Genomic DNA, 22394 nt, shown 5'->3' with positions numbered 1-22394 from the left:
CGTGCAAACTCGGTGGTATGTGACTGTTGATGTGTTGTAGATTTTACAAGGAAAAGTTTCTTTGGTCCTAAGTATGCTTATGTAAAGCTATTTTAAAATGTAGAAATAAACTTCATATAATGTCACATGTAACATGTGCATTTTCTACTCTTGGTGTACAAAATGTACTTCCAAATGGCTGTTGGAGTGTGATTGCAATCATACCAAAAAAGCCTAGTGCATGGAAAGATCGATCACAGAAAACCAAATAGCATTTGAATTTTTAATTGCATTTTAATTTATCTATTCTTTATGGCAATTTAGACTACGAGTAGTCCCTCTTTCACTTAGTCCATCGTGCGTGATGCATAAGAAAACCCCAAAGAAAAATTTCATGCGAGCATTTTTTTCCTCGAGGTTTACTTATGGTCATGTTCAACTAAGCGAAAGAGGAAATCAAATACTCCTAGTCTAAAGGCGATTCTGTGCTTTGTGAAGCAGAAGTGATTTGTGGGACAAGGTCACTTAGAGTCACTGTCCTTGCTTTGTTTTATGAATCAGTTAAAAGGAGAACGAAGACTAAAAAATCGAAAAAAAACACAACAACAATAACAACAAATTGGACAAAATTAATAAAACCACAAACCCATCAAAAATTGATGCAATTTGCACCCAGAATGTATGGAAGTTAATTTTTATGCTTGATTTTAGTATATTTAGGACCAGTAAAGGGGATTTCCCATAGAAAGTCTATTAAACGTGTGAATCAACAGTCAGATGTTGAGTTTGTACCGCTTGTGGATAAATAACAAACATTAGGACATATTGAACACTATTTTGTCACTAGCAGTGCAAAAAGTAAGTCAAGTGTTAGAAAAAAAGTACTCAGTCTGCATGGTCTGCATGGTCTGCATGGTCTGCACAGTCTGGAGTCCACAGTCTGCAGTCTGCATGGTCTGCGTTTTGGGGTGACCGGATTCAGCCTCCTGCATGGTGGTCCTGGGAATTTAGTTAGATACAGCAGCTCAGATTGCACTCTTTCCAACTGATAAGTTTTCTGCTTTGCAAGAAACTCTCTCCCATTGGTCAACCCACAAATGCTGTACTAAAAAAGATCTTTAATCATTGATTGGTCGGTTGCATCATCCCTGCATGGTGGTTTGGCCAGGTCACACCTTTCTTTGCCAGATGACTTATTTATTGTCCTATTTGCACAATGATTCTCATCCAATACATCTTGTCTTGCTTCAATTTTCAGGCCTTTCATTCCTAAGCGCCACATGCCAAGTTTCCAGTTCTCATCCCTCATCAGCTCTTAGCTCAGCTTTCCATAGTAATCTAGAAGCTTGCTGCCTTTTGTTCATGTACCAAGTTCTTGCTGCTTCAATGCACGGCACCTATTCTTGTGCTCAGAAAAAGTTTGTAAATTTCTGTGTCATGACTGGACATCTGAGCCTCTATGGTTCTCCATGCCCAGCCTCTGAATGGACCCTTTGGCTTCTTGCCACATACCTGGCCGACTCCCAGAGACACTCTTCTATTAAAGTGTTCCTATCTGTAGTGCGGTCTCTTGATGTCAATCAAGGATTCCCTGAGAGCTGCCCTCTGCTTCATAGAGCTGTTAGAGGAATCAAGCATTCCCAGGGTGCCTTACTTTCCAAGCCACGCCTACCAGTTTCAAGTAACATTCTTTGCATTATTTACTCCGCCCTTGATCTCAATTCTTTTGACGATGTTATGTTCTGGGCCGCCTGTCTATTGGCTTATTTTGCTTTTTTGCGGTCTGCCGAGTTCACTGTCTCCAGCTTATCAGCCTTCAACCCGAGCCTCCATTTGTCGATGTCTGATGTTTCTGTAGACGTTCTTCTCGATCCATCTTGCCTTCAAGTTTTTATCAAAGCTTTCAAAACCGACCCCTTTCAAAAAGGGTGTAACGTTTTTATTGGACTGGGCTCGCTGCCTTTGTGCACTGTCCAAGCTGTTGTCTCTTACTTGGGGCACCGTGGTCACCATCCTCGCCCTTTGTTCCTTTTAGAAAATGGTCGACTGCTAACTCGCTCACTGGTCACAAACAGGTTAAGAGCCATTCTCCTTTCTGTGATTTTTCCAGTCACAGTTTCCAACTTGGGGCAGCCACTTCCGCAGCGAGGGCTGGTGTTCCAGATCACCTGATCCAATTCCAGGGCTGGTGGAAAAGTGTTGCTTACAAACAATATATTAGAACCCCACCTGATCTTATAACTCGCACAGCCAAATCATTGGTGGAATAGCTTGGTGAGTGCCATTTAATTTAGTTGCTCTGCAAATTTTTTGTTTCTTGCTTCCAGTAGCATATTTGCTTGTTGGTTGGTAGCCTGGTTTTGTTTTTTGTTGTCTGTTTTTCCTGTAGGTTGTTGTTGTTGTTGTTTGTTTGTTTTTGTTTTGTGCCTGCTTGTTTTTCAACAGGGTGCATTTTTTGTTTGGCTGGTGCCCATTGCCCTCCTGCTGGTTAGTATTCTCTAGCAGCCTTGTCTTGCTTGGAGGGGTTGCCTCCCCTCAGCTATGTACTTGGAGATTCATTGTTTGGAGGGTTGGCCCCCACGACTGCCTCCCATCGGGTGTTCCTTTCTCCAAGCACCTACATCTGTCTTGGAGGTCCTTTATTTTTGGATGTTACCCATGGGAGGTTGCCATGGTTACCCCCTTTATTTGCATTTTGCCCACACTCGCTTGCTCATTGCCTGCTTTGCTGTCAATTGGCACCTACCCTCCATTTTGAATATTGCTTATTGACAAGTTAAATGAGATTATCAATAATCAGATTTAACTGGGAGATCTGCTGTTGGCCAGTGGATGATCACCATGGGCATTTGTAGTGGTGCCATTGCTGTGCAGTTTTGCCTCGTGGTCTTGCTCTGCATAGCTTTGTTGCTTTGCCTTTGGTTTGCCCCCTCCCACCCACCTCTTGGTTCATGGTGGGCCCTTGTGTCCAGGTACATTGTAAGTATACTTATTCCCCACTGAGAATTCAGTGTGACAGGTGCCAGGCGAAGGTGACCCATCGGAGGTTGCCATGGTTAGGCCCTTTATTTGCATTTTGCCCACACTCGCTTGCTCATTGTCTGCTTTGCTGTCAGTTGGCACCTACCCTCCATTTTGAATATTGCTTTTCGACAATAATAATAATACTTTATTTATATAGCGCTCTTTCTATCGCTATCCAATAGCACTTTGCAATGAGTTTAAAAAATATATCACCAATAAAAATTAATTTAAGACAAGTTAATGGTGGATTAAAAGGTTGTCGAACAGTGAGACAAATATCTTTTTGTGAGCCTCAGAATTCAGGCTTTCCAGAGATCTTGCCCAGAAAGGAGTCTGCATTCTGGATTCTGGAAGAAACAAAATCTTGGTAGTGTTCCTGGCAAGAGCTACGTAATTCTTCTCAAGAAAATTCTATCATAGAAATTTGTGCCAAGAAGTTTTATACTTTTGTGGTCGAAACTCAAATTGTAGTTGGAGTGAGTTATTCCTGTTGTTGAAGTAAACTACTTCATGGTTGACTTTGTGAGTAAAAAGCAACAGATCAAAGCCTCAAGTGGAGACAGCATGACGACCAAACACATGTACAATTGTAAACTCCGAAGGATTTGCAGCCCTCTTCATCTCAAGTTTGTAAAACTCATCTTGGATATGACTCAAAGAAAGTTTTATTTTCTTGGCTGGGTGAATTTAGAGAGCTGATGGTCTTTTGGGTCATAATTAATTTTACTGAGCCATTGTCAACATCTCATTATGGATCAAGGTTGGTGTCAGTCAAGACCAACAATATTACTACTAGAATGCTCCACATACAAGGTCCCAATGCCAAAGCTATTAAGAAGAAACTGGAAATGTTTTAATTTGCAGTCTTGCGAGATTGGTGGCAAAGGACAATCAAAAGCTAAGCAAATTGGCAGCCATCTCGAAGACATTCATTCCTCACCACCACAGTGTGTAGCGGCCTCTGATGCAGAGTTTTCCTGTGATGAATCCCTCAGTTCCTCAGGGGATGTTAATTACTTTGAATTAGAAAAACGAGGGTCAAAAATTAAGACAAGGGTTAGCACAATTTTCCAAGCAGATTAATGGCATTAGTGCGGCTAGGAGCAATCCCACTAACAAAGTTGAGACCCTACAGGCAGAAAACTTGTCCTTGGGTTTGAAACTGAAATCCATTGAATTCCCTGCGACCAAGTCTCATAGGTGGAATGGCCATTAGTATTGGGTAGTCTTCTAAGCAACAAACCATGGATTGTCTTTGAGCAAGGGCTGACACCCGACTATCTATGTTTATGTTTTAGTCTTGCCACAGAGTCACTAGCTAACAAGATGAAGGATATGCAATCTGGGCAGTCTGTAGACATCAGCAGCATTATGAAAGTGGATGACAAGAAGTCTAGACTGTGAGTGGGCTTACCCATTATGGGAAGAAGTCTTTTCCTAAACTGAGTTTTTTGCATGCATTATTTCTCCAAAACGGAGCACAAATCGACCAAAACAATTACGGAATGATGCTTTTCATGTCAAAACAAGTCAGTCTGCCAAGAATTAGCTCAATCCTGAAACAATTAAAATCAGCCCAAAAAGCAATGTATGCCCTTTTTGCACGAAACCCCTCAATTGAAAATAAAAAGCTCTGTATTGGCCTTAGTCTTGCTAATTTCAGGGAGGAGGGAGGGCTGGCTACTTTTAAGGTGTGTTGCTACTTTTCAGATTTATTACCAGCCACAATTGTGGACATAAGTTTTGTGGGTTTGTTACTTCTGGAATTTTACTGTGCGGTAATGATTGCTTTAGGCAACTGTTTTGCTATCCAGAGCCACTGTGAGTGAAAGTGCAATCACCTAAAGCATGACCTTTTTCAATGCACCTCATTTGATTCTGTATTAAAATTTGAAACATTAATTATATACAGGTGATAACATTCAATGAAAATCTACATTCACTTAAGGTGGCTCGATCGGATTTTTGAGTAATGATACTGTTCAACTTTGAACCACTAGGGCGCCACCTCAATCAATCCGACAGAAAATCAAACGTTACTGGTGTACTAGAGAAAGACGAAAGTTTCAAATGGGGTACATTTCACCAGGATCTGAGTTACCAATAGGAAAATGATGCCATACCTCATTTTACATAAGACCGAATAACTTGGCAACAGGGATTATTTTGGAAATGTTATGTTGGGATCTCGGACTTGACACAGTTGTCTTATGGCAAATTTTAAAAGAATCTATAAGAGTGTTTTCGAGTGAAGTTTTAAGGTGTCAAAATATAACAAAAACGGAGCTGTTTTAAAATGTTATTCAAACTTTGTCCAGAAAACTTGACTAAATAGTATTCTGGTCTTAAATGAAGTTTATAACATCTAATTACCTGTAGCGAAAATCTCAGAAAAATCACTCCGTTTGACTTTCAGAAACATTGGCTGGAATATCAATTGGTGAGAGGTGTTATTTTACTTTTTATCAAAAATTGCCCCTGCAATTATTATCTTGGGCGGGAATTAAAAAGTACTCGATGAATTTTCTTTAGACTTGGCCCTCAATGAGATTAATCCATACTCAATGCAATCGCAGAGTTTCAAATTATTAGAAACATTTTAAGGCTGCTAATTTTCAGCCTCAACTGAGGAAAATATTTCGCTGATTTTCACTCATGTTTGTTGTCTTCATTATAATTTTCTTTTGTCTTGAATCACCATGCTATCGTACATTTCTGTATATCATGAATTCATAAAACATACAATTGTTTTCTGGCAATTTTCCAGAGCATACTAAAATATCCCAAGTTAGCACTACAATAACAATAAAATATATCTCTTGTTTATGTTTATGCTAAACATAAACAAGACATCCAGCATAGTGATAACCCTAGATGGACGGTAACATGTTAACCTGAGATGAGTGAAAGTGTGACATATATTTTCTATATAGGTATATAGTTAGCATGCTTCAGGAAAATCACCAAAAAATATCAAATCCGAGATCCCAACGTCATATTTCAAAAATAATCCCTAATGCCAAGTTATTCAGTCTTATGTAAAATGAGGTGTGGCGTCATTTCATTGCTATGGTAACTCAGATTCTGGTGAAATGTGCCCCATTTGAAACTTTCATCTTTCACTAGTATACCGGCAGCATTTGATTTTCTGTCAGATTGATCATGGTGGTGCTCTAGTCACTCAAAGTTGAACGGTATTGTTACTCAACAATCTGATTGAGCCACCTTCATATGTACATACACATACCGTACATGTGCGCCATTAGAGAGATTTAGCAGAGAAATTAATGATAACTATTTTCTTTCTTAAGCCTGGAATGTAATAGTGACTGTGCAGTCCACGAACGAAACAGGTATTTGTTTAAATATTTATTGACACATACTGCTATACTAACATACTACTACAGTCAAACCTGTATATAACGGTCACCCTTGGGAAATGGCCAGGTGACCGTTATCTACAGGGTGACCACTGTACACAGGTTTCCTTTAAACTCCCCTGGAAGTCAATAAATAGCATTTTTATGTGCAAATAATCACCCAGTTTACGTTTTATTGACAGTAACAAGTAACAGCAATGCAATAAACACGATAAAAAAGGCCAATAAAATGTCCATGGTGTACTTTTAGGGAGGTACAGTAAAAGTCTACTGAAAGCTAATGAACAACGTTTTCAAGTGGAAAACCACTCATTTTACATTTATTGACAACAATTTGAGTCAAATAAGTACAGTACAGTGTTATAATCAAGGAACTATGACAAAAGTGAAAACGGTGTGGTACGGTTGTGTTGTCACAGTTACAGTAACTATTGTTTGAAAGCGACAACACTTTAATGTTATCTGCTGCAAGCATATGTTGGACGTAGGTGATCACATATATTAGTAGTTGTGTTTAGTACAAATATTTGTATTTCTGTGAGACTCCTGCCTTGGTGGCCGCATCCCTTATATACAGGTGACCGCTATATGCAGGTCAACTTAACAGTAAATATAAGGGAAGATTTTTGGGAAGTTGGTCAGTGAACGTCATACACATGGTGACCGCTATACACAGGGCTGTTATATACAGGTTTGACTGTATTGTGTGTGAACTTATTAAGAGCCACCCTCTGTAATTATCAACTGTGGTCATTTGGACGAGAAAAAATCAAATTCCTCAAACTTTCTCAGATGAATGGTCTACATAAGTGATTCACAAAAATATAACTTTCAGTTCAATTCGATCGGTATTTTAGCCCTGGGATGACCATGTTGGTTTTGCCCCTCTGAGAGGGCTTTTGGTGGCCATTTTAGGGCACATTTTTAACAATTTGCCACACAAAGAAAACATAAATCCGGATAAAAATCCTTTATTTGAGACAAGCAAATGTTTCTTGTTACGTTGAGAGGTTGTTTTGGCAGTTTCACCAACATCTGATTTTTGTACAGAATTTTAAATTTCTTCCCTTTCAAACTATTCATGAAACGCCATAAAAAAGGCAAAATTTAAATTTAAGTACATCACTTGAGATCCCAAAACTACCCTCCACTCAAAGAGCAATGTCTCCCCTGTAAAAATATGCAATACAAGTTTGGGCAGCTGAAACTGTAAAATGTTTGAAGAAGTTTAAGCTGTACTTTTGTCAACAAAGACCGCCATCCTAATTAACATAATGACATGAAAATAACGATACACGAAGAAAATGATATATTCCACTTACCTCGCGACATGTCGACGACTGGGTGTACCACAATACCTCATGTTATATTATCAGTAGGTTTCAGCCCCCAGCCGCATTTTCGATGATTAACACTGTACGAAATCACTCTGAGACATCACAATAGTAAAGCAGATTTCAACTCTCCAAAGCCCGCGTCATAACATCTATCAATATCAATATTATTGTCTTTCGTCTCGTAAGCCGCCATTTACAAGACGTTTAACAATTTGCTGAGATCCTAACTGACCCAAAAGTCTGTTAGCAACCTTTAAAATCCTCCTCCTCATCAGTAACTCGTTTAAGGTCAGTTCTGTTTCGATCTGTTGAGCACCCGCCATTATTCCACAGGTTACGTTACATTTGACAAGTGCACATTCCAATGGATAAGGGTAGGGTGGGTAGGAAGTGAAAATGTAACCGGTTTTAAAGCCATTTTACGCATTTTAGTGGACATTTCAGTGGCTAAACCGTGGCCGGAATGATTTGAATATGAGTTTCTGCTTGGAAATTTGAGTCATTTTCTACACTCGTTGCCCTAGTACCCTGAATAAATAGATAAAGACGGGGCTAGAGAAATAAACAGAGAATTAAAAGTGTTCCGAATTCTGTACCGTTAAACGAATTTCTCTGTGTCTTTGCAAAGAGATCAAGGCACAACACCCCACACTATATATGTGAACAACTATCCTAAGCTCATTGACAGCCATTAGTTTTTGTGGAGAGTTTTAATTTACTACAAATAAAATGGGGATAGAATTCCAATAAAAAGCCTCTCACTGGTTTTTTTGTTCAGCCTTATACTTGTGTCTTTCACTGCCGGAAATGCCATCAAATGCTGCTGAAAGGTAACAGACTGACAAGCAGTGCACAAGAAGTAATGGTAAACGACGTTTTATTGAAACTCCTAGTATTTTCTAAGCTGTTTCCCTTTTGCATCAGACAAGGAAATGCTAAGGTAATTACTGAAGAACCATTATTTTACAGTATGGTTCATGTTGACTTGTTCCTGAAAGAGAAAACCTATTTGACTAGGCCAAAGCATGCCATAGCAACAATCGCGGTATTCACCCGGTCCTAGCAATTTCTATACTTCCAGTCCCTGCTAAAGAAATTAAACCTAAAGGCTGGGCCCTGAAAGTGGCAAAACTGGCCAGTCGTTTCAATAAAAAAAAAAAAAACTACCTCGAAGAATAGTTTTTCTTAGGTCAGGAGACAGCCATAAAGTGGAAGCAGTTGCTGTATCACAAAAGATGAGGACAGAATTAGGCGGTTCACCTTAGATGAGTTCCTGACTTCTTGCCACATTCAATCCTTCTTCTCCAGGATGGCTGCAAAGCTCAGAAACAGACAGTAGGAGGTCCTCGAAGAAGACACAACAGCCCGCTGAGAATCAAGCTGCAGATATTCTTACAATTGACAAGTGTCAGTTAACTCATCCAATTGCTTATGACTCATTCAACTTGTGCGCCTTAAATGCATCTATAATGGTTTTAAAAAGCTAAGCATCAACATGTTTTACTTGATATGCGAGTATTTTGATCTAGATGTTTGCAACATCCCAAGATCACGTAAAGCGCCCTACATAGAGTTGAAGACTAGTCTTGTGCAGACATGCAGCTGTGCTCCATCACAGAACTGGACGACATAAGCAACAGAGGTGTGTCTTAGGCTCATAAAGAACGGTGTCTGCTAAATATAAACCTGTTTCGGCCAGATTAGGAAAACATGGAAAAAGTAGATCTTAGCTAGGGTTATTGGAATCCACAAAGAAAACTGGGGGTAGCCATTAATTTTTCCGAGATACTAGCCTTGAGTCTTGAAGAAAACTGCTGACGTTAGCATTTTTCAGAAAAAGAGGAAAAGATATTTCTTCACAGATTTTCCTAGAGTTCGCCTTTACATGCAGAAAACTAAACACATTAATAAACATCTTTAAACACATGGTAAATTGTAACATAAAAATAACTTTTGGAATGTTTTTAAGAACAAAATCGTCGCAAAAGCGCTTTTAGCATCCCTGGACAGCTCTCCTCTGGTTTAGCCAAAATACAGTCTACATAGTTTTTCCTCACAGCCAAAAACTATTCACGTGTTGAATAAGCTTACCACTTTCATTCCAGAACATAAAATGTAGCGGTGACTCCCTGACATGTTTTCAAAAGTTAAATGGGTTGTTACATCCTTTCAAAAACTTTGTTGGTTGCCCGTTACATTTTTTCCTGTGACCTCCCTAGGAAGTCAACACTGACGTCTCTCGTACTTGTTTGGCATGTGCATAAGCCATCTGCAGTTGGATATAATTTCTTTTGTGGGTACAATAACAGCTAGTTTTTCATCTGGAAGCCCTTAACAGTTAGTGCTTAGCGATATGCTGCTTTTCTGGTGTTCCTGGTTTTAGTACACTTTCGTAATTTTACTGCGATATTTGTTTCGGCCACAATAGGAATTTTTTTAAGTCGCACGCTTGGTAGCGTAGTTGATTATTCCAAACCAAGCGCTCGCCTGGCTTTTAAACCATGCCTTACATGATGCACCGTCCTTAACTGCCTTTTGGTAATTTTCTGAGCCAGTTTCCTTTTCTGATGCAAATGTGAAACAGCTAAAAAAATATAAGGAGTTTCAATAAAACGCCACTTACCATTACTTACAGCGCACTCTTTGTCAGTCTGTTGCCGCCTTTTGGAAAATTTGATAGCACTTCTGGCAGCGAAAGACACAAGTATCCCGTTTTATGTAGTCTAAACATGCTCTAGCCCATTAGTTTTCCCCCTAAATCTCGTGTGTCCTGTCACTTTTTTACCCAAATATCCAGTATGGTGAAAACCCCTAATAGGGCCTCATTGATGAACTGGTACACCTTATCAAGAGCCTGATACTGTCTATCGTTTTTTTTTTTCTCTTTTTATTACAATGCACGTCCCCCCCGCCCCCCTCACCCCACTAAACATAACCTACAAAATACCTCAAATTTCCAAGCAGTAGTTCATATTCAAATCATTCCAGGAAAGCGAGTTACTTGTTTAGCCACTGAAATGTGTAAAATGGCTTTGAAGCTGGTTATCACATTTTTACCTCCTACCCACCTTACCCCTACCCATTGGAATATGCATTTGTTATGTGTAACACAATCTGTGGAATGATGGCGAGTGCACAACAGATTGAAACAGAACTGAGCTTAAACAAGTTCTTGATGAGGAGGAGGATTTTAAAGGTTGCTAACAGACTTTTGGGTCAGTTAGGATCTCAGCAAATTGTTAAACTTCTTGTAAATCGCAGTTTATGAGACAAAAGAAATCTACTTTACCGTTTTGATGTCTCAGAGTGATTTCAAACAGTGTTAATCATCGAAAATGCAGCTGAAACCTACTGATAATATAACATGAGGTATCGTGGAACACCCAGTTGTCGTCATGTCGCGAGGTAAGTGGAACATATCATTATTTTCTTGGTGTATCGTTATTATCACATCATTATGCTAATTAGGACGGCGGTCTTTGTTGACAAAAGTACAGCTTAAACTTCTTCTTCTAACATTTTACAGTTTCAACCGCCCCAAAATTTTATTGCATATTTTTACAGGGAAGACATTGCTTTTTAAGTGGAGGGTAGTTTTGGGATCTCAAGTGATGTACTATTGGCGATATTTTCATTTAAATTTTGCCTTTTTTATGGCGCTTCATGACTAGTTCGAAAGGGAAGAAATTTAAAATTTTGTAAAAAAATCAGATGTTGATGAAACTGCCAAAACAGCCTCTCAATGTAACAAGAAACATTTGCTTGTCTCGAATAAAGGATTTTACCCGGATTTCTAACGTTTTCTTTGTGTGGCAAATTGTTAAATGTGCCCTAAAATGGCCACTGAACGCCCTCTCAGAGGGGCAAAACCAAGATGGTCACCCCAGGGCCAAAATACTGATCGAATTGAACTGAAAGTTATATTTTTGTGAATCACTTATGTAGAACATTCATCTGAGAAAGTTTGAAGAATTTGATTTTTTCTTGTCCAAATGACCATAGTTGACATTTACTGATGGCAGCTCTTAAAAATTACATTTGAGTTATGTATTGCGGCCCACAGTATAGTATTAACAGAGTTTTATTTTAACTTATCTTATTTTAGAACAATCTCTAATTTGGATCTTAGGGAAAAAATGTAAAATGCAAGGGATCTTGGGAAGGATGAAAACCCATCATCTCCCTCATCTTGAATTATATATTCTCTCTGGAGACAATTGGGAATCAGAGCAAGCCCCTTTACCCAGGCTTGGTTTCCTGGGATATGCAAATCCTGATTCAAAGATTATTATTAATAAAGGATCATGACACAGGTTAAGTAAGATTTCTTAACTTAATGAAAACTGATAACTATATTTTGTTATTCTTGTTTCTTTTTAATAGACGGTTGGCAGAAGCACTTAATATTGAGAATCCTGATCTGTCCCCAGAGGTTACTATACGATTTTCACCATTTCTGCTCGCTGAGGCAAAGTAAGTTACGTTATGATTGTCCTTAAGGACTCTTCTAGATGATGTTGACGTTAGTATTGAGAACTAACTTTCAGAAATGAATTTCTAAGTTGTGCATGTTTAAGAAGTAACTAATTGAGTGACATTTGAGCATTCCTGCCTTAAAAGAGCACAGAAAACTAGGCAGTAGTACTGAAGTGTCTGTGATTAATTTTTACCTTTTATTAGTGTCACATACATGTATAATGTCAATTATCTTCCCTGTGCAGGTCAGATGAGATCACACTATAAGTTTCATGTAAAATTGCTGTCATCATAATTTCTTTATGTCGTTCACCAAAGTGGTATAGATGCCCACCTTTTGATGTTATCAGCTGACAGCTTGACTTTAAATTCACTGGGGTTACTTTTTTTCATACATTGACTTCACCATTATACAGGAAACAAAACTCAGACCAAAACTGAACACTGATGAACTACCTAGGACAATTTAAAACAGTGCACAATGGAAGGTTGAGAGAGCATGAGATTAGCATAAGAGTTGTTCATGCTGAAGCTAAACTAAGAAAATGCCTGGCTACTAAAGCAAGACTTTTTCACTTAAGTAACGTCCAGTTAAAAATGCATATTACAAGCTGCAATTTTGCAAGCCTTATTCTCGTAATGAAAACTTAAGTGTCCATTGAAAATAATCTTCTTGTCAGCCCTTAAAACTTTTTACCAGTTACTCAAGGAAACATAGGCACGCAAGGCGTGCAAGAGTTATTTTTTTGTGACTTAAAAGCCCTGGATGTAGCAGTACTTGGTGGACTCTTAACAGTTATGATAAAGGTAACTCATTCACGTATACTGGTCCCGGATTCCATTCAACGGCATTATAGAGTTTAATATTTTTATACAACCTTTGATGATTGTTGTCCCTAAATATTTCACAACAATTCTTCAGAACAACCCTTTTCCTTCTTTTTCTCCTTTTAGCTGATATTCCAACGAAATACTTAATAAAACAGACATGCTGTTTTCAAATACTACGTTGTCTGAACTTGTAAAGTATAGACGACCTTGGAACAGCCCCAGTACTCTGTTAAATAAGCATCTTATCTTTCTATTTTTCTGTATAGCAATGTTAAGTTTGGAACAGATTCTTGAAGGCTCTCGACATCTAAGCTTACGTCTTTCAGTCATCCCTTTGCATCATCCGCTACACACGAAAATACGATATTTCAATCTTACACCTTTTAACTCATTTGCAAAGCATCTTGTTCCCTCAATAATTACTGTAATCGATCAAAGACATGAGCTTAAAATCCCTAGCTTTTGCACTCAATCCTTCACTTGTTTCACATTTAGGAAAGACTGCTCTTTCTCTAAATTTCAATAAACTAACACCTCGAATCTTTGTTGATACCTCTTCACACACATACTCAGTTTGAACAACAGTATCTGCAGCTTTACCAATATCCACGTCTCGCTGATCTACAATTGTTTCTCTGCCATCCTCTTTCTTTCATGCGACTACCATAGCAAACATCTTGTATGACACCACACGTACCATACGAAATATTCCCAACCAACCTCGAGATAACGTATATGTAGGCAATGACGAGATTTCTTACCATTTCTGCAACAGTTTGTAATAACCACAGAAGTAACTTCATGATAACACAGATGAGTACTTTCTACAATTTTCACTTCGGTCAGCAAAATTAGCCCGTCCAAAACGAACACTCGAATCACAATTTAGTGTTGGGTATTTTGCTGACAGCGTGTGCGTTGTAAGCAGCTGAGCATCACACAAAATACTTTTCATATGTAATTCTCCCTGGATATAACAATGTAAAATATTTAACTGAACAAACTACAGTAATCTGATACATCTCCAGATTAATGTAGGTACCATCATATTTTCTAACAGCTAATTTGATTCATTGTTTGATACAACCCACACTGTGATTGGTGTGACGCACGCACAATGTTTGACTGAACAAACTACAGTAATCTGACACGTCTCCAGATTAATGTAGATACCACCTTATTTTTTTTCTTTGATTTGTTCTTTGATAAAACCCCCACTGTGATTGGTGTGACACATGCGCGTGCATAACTCCCTCACTCACCGATCACATAGCCCTTCCAACCCCCAAGAGGAATTTTTGCTCAAAAATACTCAAGTTAAGAGACCTTTTCACATTTTATACAAGTCGTATGTTTACCCTTTTACACAACACAACACAACACAACACAACAACACTACCTCACCGAAAATTTAAAGAAAGAGAAAAAAACCTCTCTGACACATTAAAAGTCTGATTTAATTAAATTGCACTTTAACTTGGTGCCACGCAGTCCTCAAAGAACATTTGAGCAGTTTTCATACATTTTACCTTTAAAAATATTGGACTGAAAAGAATGTCATAAAATGCCCATCTAAGAAAAAGAAACTGCTACTGCAGAGACATAAAAACCGTCCAGAAATGAAAGTTTTTATTTGTTCAATATCCTGGGAACAATAGCCGATAACTTGTCAGCTCTAATTGAATTTACTCCCATATAAAAAACAAAAGTGTTAAGTTACCATTTGTAACTAAAGATAGCAAACATCTCGTGGGAACAAGTGGTGACGATTCGTCAGCTCTAATTGAATTTACTCCCTTGTGAAAAACAAGAGTGTCAAATTACCCTTTGTAACTAAAAAATAAAAATATCTCGTTATCTTTGCATGCGACAGGAACAAAACAATTGTCACATGCACTTACTATTGTAAACATTAGAACTGTTTCAAATCTAAATAGTCTCATCTCCTCTAAAACATGTCCTTAGAACTAGAAGCGATGATTCATGACCTCTAATTGAATTTACTCCTAGTGAAAACAAAAGTATCAAGTTACCTTTGTAGCTAAAAATAAAAATATCTCGTTGCATTTTCATACTATGAACTCACGAACTGTTTCAAACCTCAAGGCTCATCTCGTTCGTAACTAAAATCCTCAGCCTAACCCACAGAAAATGTTGAAGTAAGCCCAATACATAAATACTTCCTCCTCTTTTATAGAAGAATAAATATGGCTGTTCTAAATTGTGTCGGGATCAAATCTTCTCACATACCATTTACCTTTGCAACAAGAAATTTGATTGGCTGTTTTTTGGTAGATCCAGTCTGATTGGTGTGACATACATACATCTCTCACTCACTCATCCATTGACCCGTCCACAACATACCCAACGCGTCAACTGAGAGGTATTTTTTTACCAAAAAAATAACTCAAAAACAAGTGTTAAGTTACCATTTGTAACTAAAAATAGCAATATTTTGTTTTGTTTGTTCAAACATTTCATGGGAACAAGTGGTGTTGATTCGTCAGCTCTAATTGAATTTACTCCCTTGTGAAAAACAAAAGTGTCAAAGTTACCATTTGTAACTAAAAATAGCAAACATCTCGTGGGAACAAGTGGTGTTGATTTGTCAGCGCTAATTGAATTTACTCCTTGTGAAAAACGAAAGTATCTAGTTACCCTTTGTAACTAAAAATAAAAATATCTTGTACCATTTACATACTACTAACTCGTGAACTGCTTCAAAACTCAAGACTCATCTCATTCATAACTAGCCACCATTACACTGAACATTATGCACTCCAAAACAACCCAATGTGTGTATCTAACTGTCACACTCCGCTCCAAACTGGACTAAAAAGCACAAACCGCAACATACACGTCATTCTTTATTTTTCAATTACCAAAACCCTTGTGTTTAATACAATAAACCGCTTAAGATTTCATAAACGTCACTTAAGTTATCATGAACGAAAACAATTTCCTTTTTCTCCTACCGCAATTCGTGCTGGCTATTAATGTGAAAAAGCGAAAACCCTGATAACATCGAAGAGAAAAGATTTAGTTTCATTTCAAACATATCTTCTCATTCCAGTGGTAAATGAGACCCATTATAATTGTAAAATCGTCACAGAATAATATCTTTTTGTTCTGTTGACCAAATTAATTGTAGTCTCTTCGCTTTTCACAGTGAAACTTGTCAATGGATGGTGACATTGACTACACGCCCGTAACACTTACTACGAACTCTGCAGCAATATTTAGGTTTCAATACAACATGCAAACGATTTGAACCTGGTCGCAACCTCATCAAATTCCCTGTAGTGCATTGTGCTCCCCTAAAATACAAGTCTTCTTATCATTCAAATCTTAAACCTAGTAGCAGAGCGGCTAAGACTCATTTAATTGAAAACTTTATCTAATGGGAAAAGCTCACCCTTCATTGAATACTTGTAGTTATATGCCAAACACTATGTTTCTTTGACTGATTATCCAATTGCAAATGTTTATAAAACCCGCCCACAAAATCCTCGCCTCAGAAGATGTCAAAATAAGCCCAATACATGAATACTTCCTCCTCTTTTATAGAAGAATAAATATGGCTGTTCTGAACTGTATCAGGATCAAATCTCCTCACATACTATTTACCTTTACAACAAGAAATTTGATTGGCTGTTTATAGTAGATCCAATCTGATTGGCGTGACATACATACATCTCTCACTCACTCACTCACTCACCCATTGACCCGTAACATACCCGACGTGCCGACTACGATGCTGAGGGGGCAAAACAATCGAAGCGTAACTGTGAGTTCAGTCTTTTTACTTGCAAAGTAACAGTTTGTGTCAAATATTTCTGTGAAAGTAAGCTTACAAGAGATAAAAGTGGCAAAAGGTGATTGGTTTGCCATCTTTGGATGCAACAACAATCAGACTTAACAGGAAGCATTTCACAGTCAACAAATGCACTTAAGTTTGCTCAAATCATTTTAAATTAGGGTGGCCGGTTGAAAGTGATCCAGATCCAATCCTTTTTGCAAACCGTTAAGAGTAGTACCCTAGTAGTAGAGTACTCCCCAAAAAATAATATGTAAAAAATAGGGGGTCTTTGTTTTGGGGTCTTAGGGGGTCTTTGTTTTCAAGACACCCAGCGCTGGATACTAAAGTGACTTATCCTGTCCTGCAAACCTTTAGCGTGTTTGCCGCCTGGGAATCCCATAATATGCTTCAAATTGATAAATTCAAAATAGCCGGTGTATCAGTAAAAAGGTCTATTTAAGTACAATTCAGGAGTCAAACTTGATATCGGTGAGTTTAAAGTGCGTTAAATCTATGAACAACAATTTCATTATAATTTTTCAAATGCAGGATCTTAACCTTATCCTCCATGTATTTCTTGTGGGTGTTTCTGTTACTCAAACCCTGATAAAAAGCATACTTTGCAATATAGAAATTCAGTAAAAATATAAATTAAATCTTTGTGCATTCCGTTCCTTTAGTACATTAGTACATATATGTTATTGGCCGGCTGAGAGGTCCATATAGTAAAAAATTGTGACCGAGGTATTGAAAATGCTGCCTCGGGCAGCATTTTCAAGCCTGAAGTCACAGTTTTTCACTATACAGACCGAGCCTAAGCCAGCCAATGATCATCTAATATGCACCATCTACAAACCATTCGTAAAAAATGTAATGAGCAAATGAGTGAGTTACTGAGATACTCGAGAAAGGAAGATGTATCAAAGAACAGATTTATTTTGGACTACGTTATGTTAATTGCATTTGGTTCACAAGTTAAGTTCTCCAAAAAAAAAAAAGTTCTCCAAAATTGTTTTTCTGGTGTGAAATTTCATGCAAAGTTTGAAGCTTGCACCTTGAATATTTAAATATTCAAGGTACACCAACCTCTATTAAGCGGCCAACCCCTATTAAGCGGCCAACCCCTATTAAGCGGCCAACCCCTATTAAGTGGCCACCTCCCATTTCCCCAAGGATAGCCCACTGTATTATATGTAAACCAAAAATAATTGCACAGCGCAAAAAGACCTAGGTACGAGTTTAGCATTACAGTATTTACGCAGGGCGTGTAGGTAGCGGTAGTCTAGTAAAAGATGACAACACGGGCAATGGTTAACTATTCATTCTTTTCATTGCTTAATTTAATCTCTTTCTACCCAACAAGATTGTGTGCTCCCTGTGGTTCCGAGCCTTACGGAGCCTTACGTATTAGGATAAAAATTGTCCTACCCCTACCCCCTAAAATGGGATGACAGCATTGCATGACAAACAAACAAGGAACCGCTGCAAGCAAGGATTCAAGCAGCATTAGGTCAAATGATGATCAAACATAATATTTTGGTGTGGTGAAAAGCAAGCAACTATCTACAAATTACTTAGTCGTTTTTGACTTAGATGCAGTGGTGATCATATGTGTCGAACGAGGGTCATAGATTCATGGTATTCGACCATTAAATAAGTTGACAGTTGGCAATGTACATCGCACATAGTGTAAACAAAAGCAAACTTCTGCTTTATGTGCGACAAATGGTGACAAAAACACGTCAAATCGGCTTTTGGACCTGCCTTTTACAGCAAATAAGGTTAGAACATTTCGAAATTATCAGCTCTGTGTCTATTTCAACTTAATATAGCTCAAGACATGTGACGCGTGCTAACATATATGTCTAACCCGTAAATTGAAATTTGATGACGGATTGTCAAATATCTGCATTTTTAACGTACTTTGAAAAGCTCTCGTGTCGCTCACAATCATTTTCCCAAAGAAATTTTTACAGGAATCTGTAGACCATCCTTCTGCAATTCAACCACCAGAAGCTTAATCCATTTGAAGGTTTGGCACATGGTGAAAATCAATTATTTTTACGAAGTACTTTTAAGTGAATGAAATACATGTCTTTGAAATTTAATTATTTTGCACCCAAAAAGAGAACGCAGCGTTCCCTAAAATCAACCCAGTACACATTTAAACATTGCACAAAAATATTTGAGTGTTTTAAAGACGGAAGAATGATGTCGTTTTGCATGCAAGGCTCTCAAACTTGTTTAATAAAATGGTGTGTCAAATGACGATTTTAATGGAATTTGGTAATTTGCATATTTCTTTGAAATGAAAAGATATTTTGCCAAAAAAACTACCCAGTAGTTTTTGTCATGCCCAAGCCGATCTACCATAGGAATATAAGCGAAATCAAATTTTCGACCCTTGCCGCAAAATTAAGAATTTGTCTGATTTTTACAGGCAGGCACTCTTAAGATTCAGAGGGGGTCTTAATTAGGTCTCAGTTTCTGAGATTCAGAGGGGGTCTTGGGTGTTGGATATTAGGTCTTAGATCTTAGGTTTTAGTTTTTTTAGACACCCGATGTCTCAATGCACCAGAATCAGTTCTTAACATACTTCCACATTAACACATACTTCCACATTGTTATGTGGAAGAATTATGCATTGTTTGTAATTTCATTTGGATAGGTAGGCTCAATTGCCATTCACTGTTTGGGAAAGGAGTTTGTGCCCTTCCACTGGATATATAGACCAGAGAAAATGGAGCCTATTAGATAGGGGAAGCTCACATTTACTTATCACTCATGTTTATTGATATGTGTGGTTGATGTTCATTATGATACTCAGTAATGCTTCTTTTCCAGGCAGAATTTGGCCTTTGTCAAGTCTATAGAAGAGGCTCTGGATAATCTAGTTCAAACTACTGTCAAGGTAATATCCTGCAAATTCCATTGACGATCTCCTTTGGGTACCTACAGATTATGGAATTCTTATAATTCATGGTTATATATTCATTCATTTTAACTTGATCTTACCTTCCCTTTGGAACAATAAATCTTCTGGCCCTTGTAAGTACTGTTGCTGTTAGGGCTACTTGTTATTAGAGATAGGATTGCCCAATTTTCTCATTTTAGCTTTGTTGTTAACGTTGTTGTTGTTGTTATTATTATTATTATTATTATCATTACAAGTGAGACCAGCATAATAATATTATAATTTAATATATCATTTGGTATCTTCTGGCAATTGATGATGTCTTTTCGTGATCAGGTGCACTATTTTCATTGTGTGTGGTTATAGTAAGGTAATAATTTGCTTATGGTTATTGTTACAGTTGTAGGTCACAGCAGAGCTTGTACTGTAATGCACCGGTCATTAATAAATGTGCTATATTACAACCATGCATATAATCCCAGACAATACTAAATTTGTTATCAATGAAAATTACCAAAAAATATAAACAATTCAATCAATCAATTAAGCACTCTCAATCAGTCAATTAAAATAAATCAATAGCATAAGTTCAATTTTGAAACTGACAGGGTGTTCAGCAGCATGGTTGTTCAGAAAAATAGGAAACACATGATTGAAAAAATAGGAAAAATAGGAACTTTCTTTCAAAAAAAAAAAGGAAAATCAATGCTACTTTGATGGACAAAGATACATGTAGTCTCTGTAAAACCCATCAGCTTTTTCAATACATACATGCATACACGCATACAGACACGCACACATACATGCATACACACATACATATTTTATTGCAACTCCCTAACAAGCGTTTTTCAGTTACATGTACATTACTACTTATAACTTACTTATAACTAACTTACTTATAAACCTACTTAGAACTATACGAATGAGCACATAAATATTGGCAAGGATACATTAAAAACAAAATAATAATAATAATAATAAATAAGAGAATAAATAAATAAATTCATAGATTAATCAACTAAAAGTGACTTAACAATTTGTGATCTAAAAACTCTCACAGAGTCTGAGTCCATTAACAGTGATACAAATGTACATTCATGTACACCTGTAAGACAATGCAAGCATTTTTTTAAAAAAAGTTATTCTCCTTAGCTCTCATTGTGATAACAAGATCAGTTTGTTTAACAATAGATTATAAATAAAAATAATAATTGAAAGGCAATCAGTTATCAATTGTCAAATTGACATTTAAATGTTTTCTTAGAAACAAGACTAGTGACTCTACAATGAATTGATAAATTCAGATTCCCTGGTTTTAACAGTACTTATTATATGGCTAGCTCCGCGAGCCGGCAAGATGAAACAAATCCCGCACCGTGATTGGCTACCCGAGCGGGCAAGATGGAGCTATCTTGCCCGCTCGGGACTACCCGCCGTGTCCCACAAGAAAAATTTCCCCGAAAGCCATATAATAAATCCTTTATTGACCAAGCTTGTTCAGCCAAGATGGCTGGATATTGGCCAAGTTCTTTTTTTGCATGTTCATAGACCGAGACGGAGTCGAGGTCCATAAACACGCAAAAAAAGAACGAGGCCAGTATCCAGCCATCTTGACCTCACACTTGGTCAATAACCTATATTTAATGACTGAACTACTCCAGTTTCACCTTGTTCAGAAACTACGCTGGCTTTTCAAAACTTTAACATCAAACCAGCAGATAATAGTAAATACAACAAATCCTTGGTGAAGGTTAAAAACAACAGTTTACCCTTAGCTTCACATAAAATGACAGTTCACCTTTAGTTTGACTTTAAATAACAGTTCACCCATAATTATCTTACTTTAAGACAACAGTTCGCCATTAATATGGCTTAACAACGACAGTTCACCCTTAATTTGGCTCTTTTTTACTTTGAAGGAGAATTAGAAATACCATTTAATTTGGTAGTGCTTTTTCCAGTAGCTGAACATGCATAAATATATTTATTTATTTATTTATTTATATATATAGTTATTTATTTATTCAGCGTAAGGACATGTATACCTTGTGTATTTTCAATGGGTTGATGCAGAATATTATCTATTGACTTCAACATAGTCACCTGAACTACATTTATTTAACTAGTAGATACAATAGATGCAGTAGAAAATCATTGAAAAATGTGGTTCAACAGGAAATTGCTATGAAGAGAAAGTTATCAAGAGAAATCTAATAAGCAGCAGAGAACAAAGAATTTATTATTACTCTCACTAACATTTTTGTTGATTTAGAACATCAAAGTCATGACCTCAATTGCTTTATGCTAAATCTACATCTGAAACACCTGAGCTTAAATCCATTTTTAATCTTGTAACACATGCTGCTTTACAAGCAAAAACAAGAGGTTTCATTTAAAAAATAGGAGAAAATAGGAATCTGCTCAAAAAATAGGAAAACATAGGAACTGCACACCCTGCACTGATTTAGGCTCTGCTGGCAGAAAGCTATCTGAACCAGGTTGATAGGATCATGCACATAATTTCTGCTTACAGAAATTCTGGATTTCTTCAGTATTAGATACTGACAGATCAGGAAGGTTTGCTTCATATATAAAGAATAGTAACAGTGAATGCCTATAAAAATGGACCTAAATCACCTATCAATGGCACA

General features: G+C 37.3%; 2 protein-coding genes across 10 annotated transcripts in view; both read left to right on the top strand.

The window, feature by feature from the left end:
* The window catches only part of LOC145487495 (transcriptional repressor NF-X1-like), a 219357-nt gene that overhangs the window by 122997 nt on the left and 73966 nt on the right, over positions 1 to 22394 (top strand). For 6 of the 9 annotated variants that reach the window (XM_081466292.1, XM_081466291.1, XM_081466289.1 and 3 more), the window contains 4 exons: positions 4302 to 4403; positions 6315 to 6356; positions 12104 to 12193; positions 19671 to 19737. In XM_081466292.1, the coding sequence (XP_081322418.1) occupies positions 4302 to 4403; positions 6315 to 6356; positions 12104 to 12193; positions 19671 to 19737 (301 nt within the window). Of the gene's footprint in view, positions 1 to 4301; positions 4408 to 6314; positions 6357 to 8498; positions 12056 to 12103; positions 12194 to 19670; positions 19943 to 22394 lie in introns of those variants that run through there. The other 3 variants (XM_081466295.1, XM_081466296.1, XM_081466297.1) reach the window with 3 other exon arrangements.
* LOC145487538 (uncharacterized) lies at positions 295 to 4293 on the top strand. Its single transcript, XM_081466360.1, has one exon. The coding sequence runs from the start codon at positions 1132 to 1134 to the stop codon at positions 2149 to 2151; it is 1020 nt and encodes a 339-aa protein (XP_081322486.1). The 5' UTR covers positions 295 to 1131; the 3' UTR covers positions 2152 to 4293.

Source organism: Orbicella franksi, chromosome 5 (genome assembly GCF_964199315.1).
Source record: "Orbicella franksi chromosome 5, jaOrbFran1.1, whole genome shotgun sequence".
Taxonomy (NCBI): Eukaryota; Metazoa; Cnidaria; class Anthozoa; order Scleractinia; family Merulinidae; genus Orbicella; species Orbicella franksi.
This window is presented reverse-complemented; position numbering and strand designations above follow the sequence as displayed.

Excerpts from the sequence above, each read along its gene's own strand:
- LOC145487538 (XM_081466360.1), top strand. The coding sequence starts at position 1,132 with ATGGTGGTTTGGCCAGGTCACACCTTTCTTTGCCAGATGACTTATTTA.